This window comes from Erinaceus europaeus, chromosome 8 (assembly GCF_950295315.1).
Source record: "Erinaceus europaeus chromosome 8, mEriEur2.1, whole genome shotgun sequence".
Lineage (NCBI taxonomy): Eukaryota > Metazoa > Chordata > Mammalia > Eulipotyphla > Erinaceidae > Erinaceus > Erinaceus europaeus.
Genome location: NC_080169.1, coordinates 100,879,996 through 100,898,072, shown reverse-complemented (window position 1 = coordinate 100,898,072; position 18,077 = coordinate 100,879,996). Strand labels below are relative to the sequence as shown.

The following is an 18,077-nucleotide window of genomic DNA, read 5'->3' as shown; positions in this document are numbered from 1 at the left end:
TCTCATGCCTTGGTCCGGGAGGTGGTGCAGTGGATAAAACACTGGACTTTCAAGCATGAGGTCCTGAGTTCAATGCCCAGCAGCACATGTACCAGAATGATGTCTGGTTCTCTCTCTCCTCCTATCTTTCTCATGAATAAATAAATAAATCTTTAAAAAAAAAAAGTCTCATGCCTGAGGCTCTGAGGTCCCAGGTTTAATCCCCAGCACCACAGCTGAGTGGGGCTCTGGTAAAAAGAAGTAAAGTAAAATAAATAAATATATAATAATAACTTGTGGAAGGTTTCCAAACAGCAAAACCAAACAAACAAAAATGTCAAAACAGGTGGTCTGGGAGGTGGAACAGAGGATAAAACACTGGATTCTAAAGCATGAGGTCCCAAGTTCATTCTTCGGCAGCACACCTACCAGAGTGATGTCTGGTTCTTCCTCTCTCTCCTTCTATGTTTCTCATTAATAAATAAACAAAATCTGTTTTTTTAAAAAAAAAAGTCAAAATAGGATTCAAGGTGGTCCAGGAGGTTTAACCCATGCCTGCAACTTTGGGTGAACGATGGTTTGCAATGGAGGGACTTGGGATTCAGAACTCTGGTCATGGAGACGGGACGGTGTGAAATTATACCCCTGTTGACACGTAATTTTTTTTTTTTTTTTAAAAAGGTAGCACAGTGGATAAAACACTGGACTCTCAGGCATGAGGTCCTGACTTCAATCCCTGACAGCACACGTACCAGAGTGATGTCTGCTTCTTTCTCTCTCTTCCTGTCTTTCTCATAAATAAATAAAATCTTTAAAACAAATAGGATTCAAGGGCTGGGGAGATAGTATAATGGTCATGTAAACAACTGTCATGCCTGAGGCTCTGAGGTCGCAGGGTCAATCCCCAGCACCATCATATGCCAGATCTGAACAGTGCTCTCTCTGGTCTCTCTCTCATTAAAATAAATAAAACATTAAAAAAATATAGGATTCAGTCTTGAGCAGTCTGACTCTGGAGCCTGTTAGCCATTACTCTTAGGATGTCTCTAAAGCCTCAGTTTCCTTGTTTGTAAAATGGCAATGATTCTAGCACTTGCATCATAGGCATGCTGTGGGGACCCCATGTGCGAAATACTTTGTTCAGTAGTTATTACCACCAGGAAAAGGCCCACATCTTCATCTCCTCCTCCATTTTGCCTAGTATTTACAAGATACTTCCATTTAATCATCTTTGATATCACGGAGCCCTTCTAATAGGTAAGAAACTTATAGGTAAAAATCATCTGGTATGGGGGTCAGGCGGTAGCGCAGTGGGTAAAGTGCACATGGCATGAAACACGAGGACTGGCGTAAGGATCCTGGTTCAAGCCCCCAGCTCCCCACCTGCATGGGGGTCGCTTCACAGGCGGTGAAGCAGGTCTGCAGGTGTCTATCTTTCTGTCCCCCTCTGTCTTCCCTTCCTCTCTGTCTTATCCGGCAACAACAACATCAATAACAACAACAACAACCACAACAACAATAAAAACAACAAAAAGGAAATAAATAAATAAAATATTTTTTAAATCATGTGGCAAATAAACCATATGCAGCTAGACTCAGGACTAGCCAACTCCCAAGTGACTCTTAATCATAATGTTATCTTATTACCATGGTAAACAGTCTATCCATTAACAGAGTTTAGTTTTTTTTTTTTTTTTTTTTTAACCAGAGCACTGTTTTGCTCTGGCTTATGGTGGTGTGGGGGATTGAACCTGGGACTTTGGAGCCTCAGGCATGAGAGTCTGTTTGCATAACCATTATGCTATCTACCCGCCGCCCAACAGAGTTTAATATTGTAGCATCACAGTCATGAGCCACAGAAAGACACTTCAATTATAGGTCACATATATGATGCCAGTCTCCACACACAACCAAAGTAGGTCTGTGTAAGTGCACTCCCTGATGTTCACACAGTGATGGAGTTGTCTAGTGGCACATTTCTCAGAGTGTGCCCCCTGTGGCCAGTGACTCCTGACTATTGTAAATGATATGTGATATTGAACCTGAACTCTCAGATATTCCAGGAAGTCAGAAGTTCAGAACCGCCTGCACTCACGTGACATGGATGCCAATTCCCGGGGCATGTAGCCGTCTGTGCCCATCTGGTGCCACACTCCTGTAGCAAAATGATACCTCCACAGCTCCCTGAAGAGAGGGTAGTCTTCGTTATCTGGCCCTCCAGATTCATCGTAATCTGGGTTATAACCTCCAAACACATACAGATTGGTATTATCTGCCACACAACGGTGTCCGCTTCGTGCCGGTGGAGGTCTGTGGCCTAGGAGAGAAGAGCAGAGTTTCCACAGATGGCCCCCAGCAGACTACAAACACAAACAACATGTGGGAGTGCTCATATTAGCCTCAAGAGGGGGTCAGGGAAGATTTATAACATAGAAGTTAACTTTTTTATTTGCTGAGGTTTATTTTATACATTCACACACTACTTAGGAGTTTTAAGGAGCTAGTCTCCACGTCTACTTCAGATGACTATTTTCAGAGTTTGACAGTGATTTCTCCCAAGGGCGGCAAAATAGCACTAGAAACTCAGGAAAATGGCTGACAATTGGAAGTTTTTCAAGAAAAGGAGGGTGGGGCTAATAATCCAAGAGCTAAAAAGGACAGATTTTTCTTTATTTGTTTAGAGAAAGAGAAAAAAGTACAAGCCAACTAAATTAAACTGAAAATATTAGTGAACTACATAAATATAATCACAAATGTGAATGAGTCATGTATAAATAAAAATACACATACATAAAAGCTATGATCTTCCACAATATATAATTGTACACTTAAAATGAAAACTGGATTCCAATGAACTATAGTAAGATTTAGAATTTAAATACCATTCCAGTCATTATGGCAATTAAGGAATATCCTTATATTTATCTCAAAGAGCAGCTCTCATCCTACTAAGAGTTTTATCAAGAAAAGCTATTTTTATAATTTATCTCTGAAAGTTTTCTGGCGTTTAAATCACATCAACTAGACCACTAAAACCTAATTTGAGATTATTTTAGAGTTAAAAAAAAAACCTTTGCATTATTTCCACTATCCTTTCTTTTCTTTTTTTTTAACACCAGTCTATACAAGCTCTCCTTACATAGCAACAGCACCAAAGATGCTTAAATACAGAATGGATGGAACAGGAAGCTAATACAGTTGTCTACTGTCTTAAATATATACCTGCTTTCATCTGTTAGGGATAGATACTAGTATAGTATTAATATTTAAGACAACTGGATACTTAATAAACATCTGTTACACAAACAAGTAGTTACTGCCAGTCTGTAGGTCTTATGTATTCATTTTAGTTCAAATCAAATTCTCACTTTGAGGGTGTACTTTTAAACAAGAACTGAAAATGAAGCTGTATCTATCGGGAATAACTAAAAAACAAACCCGTCAACCAGTTGACTAACTCAAGTCCAACCTGCCAGTCTTGTTTGAGTCTTTAGTGATTTCTTACTGTTCAAGTAGGAACGCACAGCTCAGCAATTCTGAGTCTTTCATGATATAGCCCAATGTCCCAATCTCTCACTCGCTCATGCTTTGTTTCACCTGGGAAAGCTGACTCCTTCCCTTAGGCTGGCCTTTCAACCCTCTAATGCCTGGTTGTGGGAATGCTTTCAATCTATTCCTTGCAGTTCTTTCTGGTCACTGAAACCCTAAGATTCTCATGATTATGCACTACCCAAATACTGAGATATGCATGTAATATTTCTATACCCTAAGTGTATACATGAATCAGTGGAATATGATGTAAACTACAGTCAGTGCGGAGTGAGCTGCAGTGACGGCAAGTGAAAAACCCAATTTCTTTTTCTAGGAATCTAGAAAGTGTAATGTGGAAGGGAAGAATTACGGCTCCTAAAAAGAAATACCAAGATTTGAATCCAGGTTCTTTCTGTTACCCTGAACAAGTCTCTGACCCACAGTGAATTTCAACTTCCTTTCCTATAAAGGGGTATTACTGCCATACCTCGTAGACTTACTGTACTTGTTATTATGTGAACTTGCTTACTGGCTTACAACTGTGGCCTTCCAAGAGAGCATGAAGTTCTTTGAGGGGAGAAGGGTGTATCTGTATTTGTTTTTACCTATCACCAAGCCTAACACACACATGGGGGGGGGGTGGGGGTGGAGCAGGATGACCACAACAAATTTTCAAATGTAATTTTCTAAATGCAGGGCTGGGGAACAAACTGAGTGTCTCACTCCACCACTGAATCAACACAGCCTAGTTTTTCTATTGTTTATTTTTATAAGGGAGAAGAAAGTGAGCAAAGCACCACTGCACCATTCATGGAGTTCTGCCCATCTCCGTCCTGACAGTCTCATGTGCTGCCCGGTGTCAAACCCAGGACCTTACACAAGGACTCTGAGACCATGTCCTGCATCACTCACAACACCTAAAACAGCTGGCGATTTCTACCAGGTACCAGAGTTCATTTTTAAATTCAAGTCAAAGCAAACAACAACAGGAATAAAAATCAAAACAGTGTGCAACTCTCAGTGGACCTCGACATGATTGAGATCCATGACTTCAGGGACAGGGGTGGGATTATGCAATGGTCTTCTCAAAACACAATACTTCTAAAATTCAGCAAGATGAATTAAAAAAAAACAAAAACAAGAGTTGCTATAGTCAACAGAAAATAATTCTTAGAGCAGGGGTAGAATAACTCAAGAGTTATGCAAAGAGACTCTCACGCCTGAGGCTCCAAAGTCACAGGTTCAATCCCCCACACCACTACAAACTAGAGCTGAGCAGTGCTCTGGTAAAGAGAACAATGAAAAGAAAATAATTCTTAAAAGCTCTGTATTGTCATTTGCTTCACCATCTGGAATCAATGGATAATTTTCAGAATAGCTTTTAGGCAAATCTGAAAATACAGTATATTCTAGAGTTTTAGAGGAAACTGGCTGTGCTGCAAAGGAGATATCTCCTAAGATCACTGTCCATGGGAGTCGGGCTGTAGCGCAGCGGGTTAAGCGCAGGTGGCACAAAGCACAAGGACCGGCATAAGGATCCTGGTTCGAACCCCGGCTCCCCACCTGCAGGGGAGTCGCTTCACAGGCGGTGAAGCAGGTCTGCAGGTGTCTATCTTTCTCTCCTCCTCTCTGTCTTCCCCTCCTCTCTCCATTTCTCTCTGTCCTATCCAACAACAATGACAACAACAACAATAATAACTACAACAATAAAACAACAAGGGCAACAAAAGGGAATAAATAAATAAAATAAATATTAAAAAAAAAAGGATCACTGTCCACTATCTTTGTGACAAGTCATACATGTGGATTAAAGGCTGAGTAGTGAAAAGGTGATTTTTACGTTTCTCTACTCATTTATTTATGGGGCCAAAATCCTACAGGACACCTGCTGAGCACCAAGTGGTATGCAAGGTGCTGAGGATACCTGGAAGAGACATCATTCTCTCTCTGTCCTCTGAAGTTTATAATCCTATGCCCACGGCATTAACCACAAGCCATGAGTGACTACTGAGCACGTGGAATAAGGAACCAGCATATACAGTGCAGGGGATTAAACTGCCCGCCCCCGCCCCCACCTGCAAATCCTGCGCTCTGCTACTGAGCCAAATCCCTGGCCCCTCAGATAGGCTTGACTGTAAAATCCACACTGGCTTTCTAAAACCAGTATCCAAAATGAAAGTACTGGGAGTCAGACAGTAGCTCAGCGGGTTAAGCACCACATGGCGCCAAGCAAGGACTGACATAAGCATCTCGGTTTGTGCCCCGGGCTCCCCAAGTGCAGGGGAGTCGCTTCACAGGCGGTGAAGCAGGTTTGCAGGTGTCATCCTCTCTTCCTCTCTGTCTTCCCTTCCTCTCTCCATTTCTCTCTGTCCTATCTAACAATGATGGCTTCAATAACAACAACAATAAGTAAACAATAAAAAACAAGGGCAACAAAAAGAAAAATATACAAAAAATTTAAAAAGTATAAGCACAAATTTTTATATTGGATCTACACTGCAATGATATTTTTGATACTTGGGGTTCAGTAAAAAATGTTACAGTTAATGTTAGCTGTCTTTTACTTTTTTTCCCTGTGGTCATTAGGGAAAAAAGTTTTTTCTCAATTTCACTTTGTGACTCATGTAATGTTCCTATTAGACAGCACTGGTCTATATCAATTGCTGGCTTCTGTAAATAATTTCATTACTATGCAAATTAAACTGTTGGGTAAAGAGCATCTGATCAATGTTTGATAAATATTAAATATCCTGCCAAGAAATCTAATAGCTGGGAGTAAAGAGGTAATTCTTCTTTCTCTTTAGTCAGTAACTACAGATTTCTTTGTAAATATTTATAGCCCAAGAGTAACTAACATATGAGAAAGCCAAATTTTATTCTGAATAAATCATGGGAATTTGTCAGGGCTAATGCCGTGGAGACCAAATAGGCATTAATTTTCTTTGTGTGGAATATAGCACAGGCTCATCAACCTTGACCAAAATGAAATTGGGTTTTAGAGTCTTAATGTAGCTCTCTGATTCCTCTCCTGAGTTCTCCATTTGCAAATCCCACCTCCTAAGGAAACCACCCAGACTTGGGTTATTGGCTGCAGGAATTTCCATTAGAAAATGGGGAAGTCAAAAATTAAAACTGAAGTTGTATGCAAAGGTGAACTCTTAATATCTGCAGAGGGGCCTGCAGCTAAGAGCATGTGTACCAGTGATATCTGTGCCATCTAACCATTCCCAGTGTGCTGACCCAGGTCACAAACACAACTCTTCACTGCAGGGAATAAGCAGGAACTCAAGGAAACGAGGGAGCCCAACTGCCTGAAAGAAGCTTGCTGTCTGAGAGGGAGCCCAACTTCCTGAAAGAAGCTAGCTGTCTGAGACAAAGTGACAGGTGATTAGATTGCTGCTGATATTTTCACTATTACAGACAGTATTGTAACAAAGCTTCCCTCAAATATGCAAATGCCTCGAGTATTTCTGGAAATAAGAATTTCTGGGACAAAGGAACACTAGACGTTGTTGTAGATGTGCTATTGTGAAGAGTTTTATAGAACACTCAAAAATGACCCAACAATCTATACTCCCAGCAATGGTGTTTGGAAGTGTCTATTTGTGCCCTCTTCAACCTTTTTAATCTCTGCCAAGTCTAATGGGTACAAATTAGTGACAGGTTAATTTTTTTTGCCCTGACTTTTACTACCTTACAAATTTACTGGCTCACTTGTATTTCTTCTTTGGAGGAAATGCCCAATCATATCTGTTGTGCATTTTCCTGTCTGCTGGGGTTGTCTCCTTACGGGCTTATAGAAATAATCACTCTCTTGCTTTCAGGCTGCGACTTGGCTTTTAATTTTGTTTATGGTATCTTTTAATAAATGAAAGCTTTTGTGTAACTGACTCGTTTTGTTTTGTTAAGGCTCTTTTGTTTGATACCTTATGTCTGTATCATTACAGATTAAAAAATATTTTTTTAAGGATTTACGTTATCAGTGTAAAGACGTATGCGTGAGAGGAAGGGGACAGAACAGGGCCTCTAGCATACGCAGTGCCAGGACTCAAACCTGGGTCCTCAACTCTGCAAGTCTTAGGCTTTACTTGCTAAGCCAACTCCCCAGTCAGTATAAAATGTTCTTATTAATTTATAGTGATCTTATAGTTTTGATTTTATACTCAGAACCTGAATGTATCCAGAACCCTTATTTATTATCTATAATATAAGGTAGAGAGAGAGCTCTGATTCACTCCCCAAAATACAGTTTTTTGTCCACAACCACTTATGGGTAGCCACCCTTTCTACATGGAGATGAAGTGCCATCTTCATCGTATACTCAATCGACAGTGTTCCAGAGTATACTTTAGAAAGCCACAATATCCAGGCCTAAACACCTTGGGTCCAAAATCTACTGCTCCCTAAGAATGCACACAGTCATTACAAAGCAACATTGCGGCATCTTAAATGCAAAAGCCTGCAAATCAAATTGTGTATAATATTTATTATTTAGAAGATATAACTACTTCTGAATATACCATCAAAATCTGCAGTAAGCCCATTAAAAATTCAAACATTTCTAGAAATATGTATTAATTATAAATATCAAATAGTCTAGAATATAAGTTCATTTTAACTGATCACTTCCTTCCAGATAGAAAGTGCACCATTACCCATTACTTCTATCTGAGAGATAGGTCATCTGTTGTACACCTAGAAGCCAGGACAGGGAAGCCAAGGAATAATGAGTTGGCTGACTCCCATACCCCACCAACAGACAGACAGACAGACCTTTTACTGTAACCAAAATCCAGGCAGCTCAGGCAAAAGAACCCATTCAAACCAGCATGTGACCTAATGTCTTGGTTATGCATGGGTCCCACGCTCTAAATGAGATACACATACATAGATCTGACTCCATACGGCAAGGTCATAGCTGTATCTACACTAGCAGATAAAACAGACTTGCAGTGCTGGGAGGTGGTGCAGCCGGTAGAGGACATATGCTCAAGGACCTGGTTCCTACTTGCAGGTAGGAAGCTTTTCCAGTGGTGGATAAATGCTGTAGGTGTCTCTCCTCCTCTTTCCATGCACACCCCCCCCATTAAAAGAAAAATGGAAAAAAGGAAAAGAAAAAAGGCTGACAGTAGCAGTGGAGTTATCATGCAGGCACAGAGCTCCAGCCATAACTCTGGTGCAAAAATAAAAATAAATAAACTTGTTTTTGACAGATCCTGGCGTTGCTGAGCGAAGTTTATCTGAGCTAGCTACCACACTCTACCTAGCTACAGTTAGCCACTGGCTTCTGGACTCTGTTCAATTCCACCGCTTGTTTATTAATTCCTATACCGCTAGTGTACTCCATTTGTTTTTGTTTGCTCAGTTTTGGATGAAACAGAGGCAGGAGGAGAGACAGTGAAAGAGACCACAGCACCAAAGCTTCCTTCAGTGCAGTGGAGCCAGGCTGGAACCTGAGTTATGTACATGGCAAGGAAGCACACTATCTAAGTGAGCTTTCGCCAGCCCTACTATACTGCTTTAATTATGACAGTTTCAGGGCTTAAGTGTTGGCACACACCATATAGCATACACATTACCATTACAAGGACCCGGGTTTAAACCCCTAGTCCCCACCTGCAGGGGCAGGGCAGGTGGAAGCTTCACAAGTGGTGAAGCAGTGCTGCAGATCTCTCTCCGTACCTCCTCCCTATTTCTCTCTCTCTCTCATATATGGCTTCCAGGAACAGTGGGTTCATCACATAGGCAACAAACCCCAGCAATAACCCTAGTGGCAATAATAATAATAATGATAATGGCATTCCTTGTTGTGTCACCCTTGTTTAATTATTTATTGCCTCCAGGGTTATCTATCACTGGGGTTCGATGCCTATATTATGAATCCACTGCTCCTGTGGCCATTTCAATTTTTTTTTTTTTTTTTTTAACCAGAGCACTGTTTGGCTCTGGCTTATGGTGGTGTGGGGGATTGAACCTGGGACTTTGGAGCCTCAGGCAAGAGTCTCTTTGCATAACCATTATGCTATCTATCTCTGGATAGGACAGAGAGAAATTGAGAGGGGAGGGGAAGATAGAGAGGGAGAGAGAAAGACACCTGCAGACCTGCTTCACCACTTGTAAAGTGACCCTCTGTAGGTGGGGAGCCGGGGACTTGAACTGGGATCCTTGCGCAGGTGGTCCTCATGCTTGTACTATGTGTGCTTAACCTGGTGCGCCACCACCCGATCCCCTTCAACCTAACTTTTAAATATTTATTTTATGAAAGAAAAAGGCCACAGTAGCACTCCAACATATGTGCCACTTAGGGCTAGAACCCAAGGTCTGATATATGCAAATCTTGCTCTCAGTGCACTAAGCCACTCCCCAGCAGTTGTGTTATTCTCTGTCCAAAAATTTTAGCCATCTTTCTCCATTTAGTCTTTTTTTTTAAATTTTTTTAAATATTTATTTTATTTATTTATTCCCTTTTGTTGCCCTTGTTGTTTTATTGTTGTAATTGTTGTTGTTGTCGTTGTTGGATAGGACAGAGAGAAATGGAGAGAGGAGGGGAAGACAGAGAGGAGGAGAGAAAGACAGACACCTGCAGACCTGCTTCACCACCTGTGAAGCGACTCCCCTGCAGGTGGGGAGCCGGGGTTCGAACCGGGATCCTTATGCTGGTCCTTGTGCTTTGCGCCACCTGCGCTTAACCCGCTGTGCTACAGCCCGACTCCCTCCATTTAGTCTTTTAATGAACTTTAGAATTTGCTAAAAATCCATTATCTGTTCATTCCCGCAGTCAGATACCACCTTACTCAGGTGATCAAAGTTAACATCTCCTGAAATGGGTCAAATCAACACCATGTACAGCGAGATGAACGCAGTATTACTCCCTGCTCCCAAATGTTTAATTTAAATATGAGAAAATATGGCACAACCCCAAACTATGGGTCACTCTATAACTATCCTATACTGTTAAAAACTTTTTTTAACCAATGTCAAGGCTAAAGATATGTGAGAACTGAGCACAGACAAACCTAGTATATTGCAGATTAAGTCACAGACCACTACAATAAAGCAAGTGCACTAACTTTCTGGCTTTTTGAAGCACATCAAAAATATACTTACTGGCCTGGGAGGTGGTACAGTGGAAGGGCAGCAGACCTGAATGTATGAGAGCTGGTCCTCTCTCTAATAACATCATATATAAATCATCTTGGACAACAGCTTAACTGGTGGAACACTGAACTTGCAATTCTGAGGCTCCCAGCATGATCTCCAGCACTGGTCCTGGGGTGGTGCTCTGGCTTGTCTTTTTTTCATTGTCTCATGTGAAATTCTCAGTAGGTAAGATAAATCTTTTTTAAAATATCTGTACTCACTAGGGTAAGATAGAAACAGGTTGAGGGCATCGACTGACCTGCCAATGCCCATATCCAGCAGAGAAGCAGTTACAGAAGCTAGAACTTCTTTCTGCATACCATAAAGAATTCTGGTCCAGACTTCCAGAGGAGGGGAAGTACTAGGGAAAGATGACCAGAGGACTCTGAATTCCAAGTCCATTAGGACATAGAGAGAGAAAAGGGGGGGGGGGGGAGAGAAACTACCTGTGAAAGCTGGTAAATTAGAAAACTATTACCTTGACATTAATAAAAGTAGATTTATCTACAATGGAAAAAAAAAAAGCAAAAATCTAGGTGTTCTAGAAAAAGGAGGAATCCTATCTCAAGTTCTTGTCTGATTATGAAATTGATCAGCCTGCCCTACAGATTGTGGACTTGCCAGTCTCTAAAGTCTCATGATGATGTCATCATCATCATCTTTTTCTCAGAGTTCAAGAGATTCAGTGGTAATGTATATAAGGTATAAAAGGGACACAGGAAATAATAGCAAGAAAGCTCTCAACAGGTAGCTGCCAATAAAATCTCTTTTAAAAATAGAAAAAAAAATATGTATATTTGCACTAAAACAAACTGTTTCTAAGATTTGTGAGAACCACGGCGGCTATCTTTGCAAAGTAGGAGGATGAAGACATTGTTAGTGGTGGCAGTGGTGTGGAAATATATACTGTGACCTTGCAGTCTTGTAACCTACTATTATTCACAAATAAAAAGTGTGGGAGGAAAGTTTGCACTGTTCTGCTATCTATTAGGTGGGCAGCAGCACCATATCTAAAAATGTACATACTTTAATTTAAAGGACTATATCGTTTAAAAAATACTAATCTTTTGAAGTGTTAGAAAAATGGCACCAGAAGATTTGCTGGGTGCAAGGAAACTGCAAACTTTCAGTTTTTTACGAAATGGAACCATTTGTAATGTGCAATAAAGAGAACACAATAAAACCAGGTGTGTCTTATAACACATAATTCAGGGGTTTCCTATACCATAAAGCATGTTACTGGAATGACTGGCAACATCTGAAATAAGTCCTGTAAGTCTGATGCTAGTGCACACTTTAGCCATCTATAAGAGTTAATAATGTTAACTCCTGTCTTGGATATCTGTTCTGCAGTTGTATAAAAAAATATCTTTGTCAGAAACGAAAACACAAGTAGAACCTGAAATGTAATTGGCATATCGCACCAAAGTAAAAGACTCTGGGGTGGGTGGGTGGGAAGAATACAGGTCCATGAAGGATGATAGAGGACCTAGTGGGGGTTGTATTGTTAAATGGGAAACTGGGGAATGTTATGCATGTACAAACTATTGTATTTACTGTTTTGAATGTAAAACATTAATTCCCCAATAAAGAAATAAATTAAAAAAAACATATATCTTTGTTCTTGGGGACAAACACTGAAGTATTGGGAGTAAAGGCGAATTATTTCTGCATCTTACTTTCAAGTAGTTCAAATAGAAAACATATGTATGCACACATGTATATATTTATTATTTTGGGGGGAAGAGAAAAGGCAGAAAGTGAGCAGGATAAAACAACGTGATAAATTTTAACATTTAGCACATCTAGATAAGGAGACAGGAGAAATTTTTATCATTCTTTCAGCTTCTCTCTAATTTCTCTGAACTTAACATTAAAAAAATGTAAGTCTCAGTGGTTATGGAAGTTGTGGTGTCTATACATAGTGGGATACTCCTCACCTGTAAGAAGTGATGGGATTTTCTCTTTTGCTACAACTTGGGTGAAATCTGGAGGCACTGTTTTAAGTGAAATAAGCCAGAAGGAAAAGGGTGAATTTGGATCATCTTACCTCACAGGTGAGACTTAAGAGACAATGACAGGGAAGGTGCAGGGTGAAACTTTAATTAGCTATGGTCTATTGCTACAGATCTGACTCTATAAAGAAGGAAGGCGGTAGGCAGCTAAAAAGAGAGGTGGGATAGAGAATGGGAAAGCTATCGGGGGAGGGGGTGGGATATGGAGATTGGGCGGTGGGAATTGTGTGGAGTTGTACCCCTCCTACCCTATGGTTTTGTTAATTAATCCTTTCTTTAATAAAAATAAAAATAAAGATTAAAAAAAAAAAAGAAGAAAACAAATAACCCCATCCACAAATGGGGGAGAGGACATGAACAGAATATTCACCACAGAAGAGATCCAAAAGGCTGAGAGACACATAAAAAAATGCTCCAAGTTTCTGATGGCCAGCGAAGTGCAAAAAAAAAAAAAAAGAGAGAGAGAGGTGGGGTGTTCAGTGTCCTGTGGTGGAGGAAGATGACAAGTTGGTAAAGGATGTGGAGTGTTGACATCCATTATGGTGAGAGATGAAACTACACACATGGTCAGATCGATGGGGTTTATATAGTTCATGCTATTTCTGTACGTTTTCCATATTTGGGAGCTACTCTCTGCCCTGATCCAGCTTGCTAGTCCTGTTCTCAACTCTGACACCATCTTCCCAGACAATACTTTTAGCCCACCTGCATGTTAGCTGTCGGGCTCAGGTAAAAATTAGTAAAGTCATGGGCCCCTTAAAATATACACTAAAATAGAGTTGGGAATAAGCCTGTTGACTGTAAACCATTAATCTCCCCCAATAAAGAAAAAAGCAACTTTTCTCAGCACCTTTCAGTGTTTATAGAGAAAATGCCTCATGAGCACGAATAACTGAAACTGAGTTGATTCAGCGTAGTTATAAGGATCAAAAATATGTGAAAGGGGCTGGTCCCCACAATCATTCTCAATGGTAAGTATGTTATCATCATCCTAATTTTATAGGTGAGGAAACTGAAACAAAAAATAGAAATTATAAGGAACTTGCCTAAAATCACACATTTGATACAGGGCAGAACCTGGATTCAGATAAAGCCTTTTTTATTCCTGTTTTTTCAAAACAATGATAATCTATTCTTTTTCATATGTCTACCATTTTCAATAATATCTGAGAAGTGTGGGAAGGTAAATGGATGTGTTCAGCCCACCATTCTGTGTCAGAAAGCCACTGTTTTCACTACACCAGCATTGTTTTCATACCACATTCTTATAGTAGGCAGAAACATCCGTTCTTTTAGGAAAAGATGTAGTGCCTAATGAAGGAATCTAGAGACAGAGAATGAGCCCCGTCAAACTGTTGAGTCATCAAAAGAGGGAAAGACCAAACAATAGCATTCTTCTGTCCTTCACTGTCACCAGCACCAGGAAGTAGAGTTTAGTTCTATCCTACTCCCTGACAACAGTCTTTTAAATCAATTCAATTCAAATACATATGATATACCGATGACATGCACTGTGCTATAAACTGAAGGTAAAGAAATGAAAGGCACTGTCCCTGCCCTTACAGAGCTTACAGTCTAATGGGAGGCATGAACTTGTAAACAAACAATTATAATTCAGTGTGATAAGCGCTATGATACAGGTAAGCAAACAGAGCGCCATCAGAACCAAAAAACCAAGCCTGCCTCAGAGATTCCCATGGAAAGAGATATCCTTTAGTGTTCAAGGATATGCTATTGTTTGGGAATTAACTGTACCGAGCCCCTCAATCTGTCCCTCTATTAACCTAAACACCACTTAGTAAAGAGCACCAGGGTCGCATAGTAAGTTGAAAGCTTTCTTGATTTTCGCCTCTCCTCTTCAATCCAACTCACAAGTAATTTCACTTTCTTGTATTTCAAATCGATGCCCTACTCTCTTACCATGACTACCTTAATTTCAGCCTACATCACTTCTCACCATGATAACTGTAATAAGCTCATATCTGGCTTTTCAATTAAATCTCTTGAACTAATTAAAAAAAGCAGACTCTTCCTTAAAACTCCCCTTGGGTGGCACTCCATTTGATCTGGGCCCTCTCCAGCTTCCTTCCCTCCACTCTTCCCACTGCGCTGAGCCGCCTACAGTTCTCTGAAAACACCAAGCAATGTTTTGCCTAATTGCCTAATTGCTTGGTCCCGGAGGTTTGAGATGATCCAAGCCTCCCTTGCTAACTAACACCTACACAGTCTTTAAACACATCCTTTCTGAGAAGTCATCCCAATGGCCACCCCTCTACCTCCCCCTGCCCCACGACTTACTTCATATCAAGGCACTTGTCACAAAGAATTAAATTTAAGTCATCTTGTAATTGTCTGTTTACCTGCTTCTCTATTATCTAGATCAATGAGCTAGCACAGTACCTACTAAATAGGAAGCAAACCAAGAAACTAGCGAAAGGATGAACGAACGGACTAACCGACAGAAATAAAGTCTGTGAGAGCTCATGAGAGTAACCAAAGGAGGTGATGGAGAGGACAGAACACTGGAGCAATATCCACCTTTTGTGGGTAGGGAGAAGAGGCTAGTGAAGGAAACAGAATGAACAATCAAAAGGGTTGGAAGAAAACATTGAGAACTGAACAGTAACCTAAAAGAAGAAGAAATTTTAAGACGGTTCATTAAACACTACAAACAGGTCAAAGCAGGTGAGAAGAAGCCCACTGATTTAGAAGTGATCACTGGTGAGCTTGGCTAAACTGAGTTTCCTGCCGCCTCCCTCTCCTCAGTCCTGTCAAAGACTTGAGGCAATTTGGGGCTTGGAAAATAGTGACTTACCTGTGCTAGCCTGTTTTCCACCATTAAGAAATTAAACAAAATGCAAAAGAAAGTAAAATACCATCATCCTGACAGAATGTGCCCCCCTATTTGTTTTTTAGGTTTCTATTAGTACACTGTTTATATATTGAGTTCTATAGCCTAGTGAAAGAATCCGTAGATTATATTTAAATTTAGTCAGTCCAAGTTAAGTTTTCTCATTGTTTAATCAACAAAGTAGCATCCAATTTCATAAAAAGGAAAAAGGAAAAAAATGTTACAGAATTAGATGTGCCTCCTTAGCCACATGTGGCTTTTTTGGGGGGTCAAACAACACTAAAACGACCTACTTTGTATCAATACAATTACTTGTGCTTACAGGTAGCATGCCACCCAAAGCATCTTGACCCTTGTAGGCTTGATTTTACTCTGGAAGTCTGGCTGCTGGACATAGACACTGGGTATAAAACATTTATAGCAGCTGCAAGATTTTTTCCTAGTATTTTTTACAATCTCTTCAGTCATAATCAGATACACTACATTATAAATAGTTTAATAAAGTCTGAACTGCAACATTTTATTTAGAAAACTGGTGTGAACCAACCCTCTTCTGAGATTTTTCTTTTTTCAGTATGGACAATTTTTTTTTCCTTTTTTAAATTTTTTTTTGGGGGTGCAACACTTCTAAAAGAATTACTACATCAAAAGATGTGGATGTTTTTGAGACTCTTGATACTTATAAATCCAGAAAACCTATGCAAAATCTAGACTTCCTTCAATATATAAGCTTCATTCCCTCATGCCTTGCCAGATTTCTTATTTTTAGTCTTTGCCAACCAAATAGGTGAAAATAATATCGTATTAATTGTCGTGTTTTTAACAATAATACTAATTAAATATCTGTTCATTTATTGACCTTTAATTTTTAAGTGCTGATTATTTATGTTAATTTATTTCACAAAAATTTCCTTTTAAACTACTGATTTACAAGAGCTCTTGTATATACATTTTACTCACTTACTATCAATATTTCTCCCTTTTATATTTTTGTTTATGTTTTTGACATGACTTTTAAAAACATTTACATGGGCATGTAAGTTAATCTTTATTTCTTAAAATTATTTTCCATACTTACAAATCAAAATTACTCAAAATTATTTTTTTCCTGATGCCTCCCTGCCCCCTCAAAGTTCTTCCTGTTAACAGTCACAGTGCAATGAGACAGACATCAGTGAGATGACTTATTTCTATCTCCTAGCACACAATAAGAGATTTTAACTCCCTAAAACTTATGACAGTTCCAAGAAACATAGGTTCAAAAATTAAGCTCCTGACCTTTCTTCTCATTTTAGCTGTTTAGACAATAAAAAAAAAAACAAAACAACAAAGTCTGAGTTCATAAAATTCATTCAAAATTCCCTTCACCCCATATGAAGCACAGATCTCTTGCTAGTTATCACCCACCTCTCAAAAACCTGTTAGGGATCCTTATGATGGGACAGGACTGAATGAAGCGCCTCCTAACTGGGTCCCATCGTATTTTCTTCTTACCTGTTACCACAATTATCAGCAATAAGTCAGACACATACAACACATGGCAAATAATACAGTTACTGTAGTTAAAAAAAGACAGAAAAACAAGAAACAAAACAATACTTGAATACAGAAAGAAGTGGTGCAAAGTTGCATTTAACCCTGTTTTGAAAGTCAAAACAAAATTAAACCAATATGTAAACAGTGACGAAGGTTTTAACAGTTGTCCCCAAAAGAATACAAACAACTATGTGCACCATTTTTGGAATTCTGGTTCAACAGTATGTCCATTCAATAATCACCAATGCCATCTTGTGGCAAAAATTCACCAGGAGGTTTACAAACAGTAGAAGCTATGACATTTGTAAAAGTCAGTGAATGTCAAAACAGGAGCTATAACTAAAATTAATTTGGCAAAACACAGACTCCTGTTCTCTTCTAGGCCTGCTATATATATTTATATTTTATCAGCTACGTGGTTAGAATAATAAAACAAACGGTCACCATTTTTAAAGTATGAAATAAACTGATCTTAATATAATTGAAAAGGTATGGTAGCTAGTAGCAACCAAATAAAATAGTTAAAATTTTGTCCTTCCATGAGACATGGGGAGGAATTCAGCTGCCTTCCCAGGAAGCAAATTAGCTTCACATAACTTCAATTAAGACTTGTTTCCTTATAAAATATAAGATGCAAACCATTATGGAACTGTTAAATGAGGTACTTTTGTCTGTTCCCAAACTTTCATTGCTCCCAAAGACAACTCTTATTGCATTATTATTGGCAATAAAAGCAATAAACATTGGTACACTGCTTAAGTTTACAAAGAGTTCCCACAGATTTTGCCTCATTTGATCCTTCCAATAATTCTTGTGGATTCAATAGTCATTTCATTAAGCACCTGCTATGATGGCCTGAGATGAGACTCTAGGGTTGCAAAAGGCTATTATTCCTACCTATAAGGGCTCATGGTCTTATGAGGAAGGCAGATGTCTAAGTAACTGCACTTAGTGAAGGGATTACTACAACGGGGGTGGGGGAAGGAGTAAAAACAGTGTGAAGAAGTTATTTTAATTTTACAAAC

At 39.5% G+C, this 18,077-nt stretch overlaps 1 protein-coding gene across 3 annotated transcripts in view; it reads right to left on the bottom strand.

Moving 5' to 3' along the window:
• KLHDC10 (kelch domain containing 10) overlaps positions 1–18,077 on the bottom strand; it is a 69,150-nt gene that overhangs the window by 15,991 nt on the left and 35,082 nt on the right. For 2 of the 3 annotated variants that reach the window (XM_007524198.2, XM_060196554.1), the window contains exons 2-3: positions 16,924–17,010; positions 2,075–2,296 (exon numbers count right to left, since the gene is read on the bottom strand). In XM_007524198.2, coding sequence (XP_007524260.1) covers positions 2,075–2,296; positions 16,924–17,010 — 309 coding nt within the window. The remainder of the gene's footprint in view (positions 1–2,074; positions 2,297–16,923; positions 17,011–18,077) is intronic. The other variant, XM_060196553.1, reaches the window with a different exon arrangement.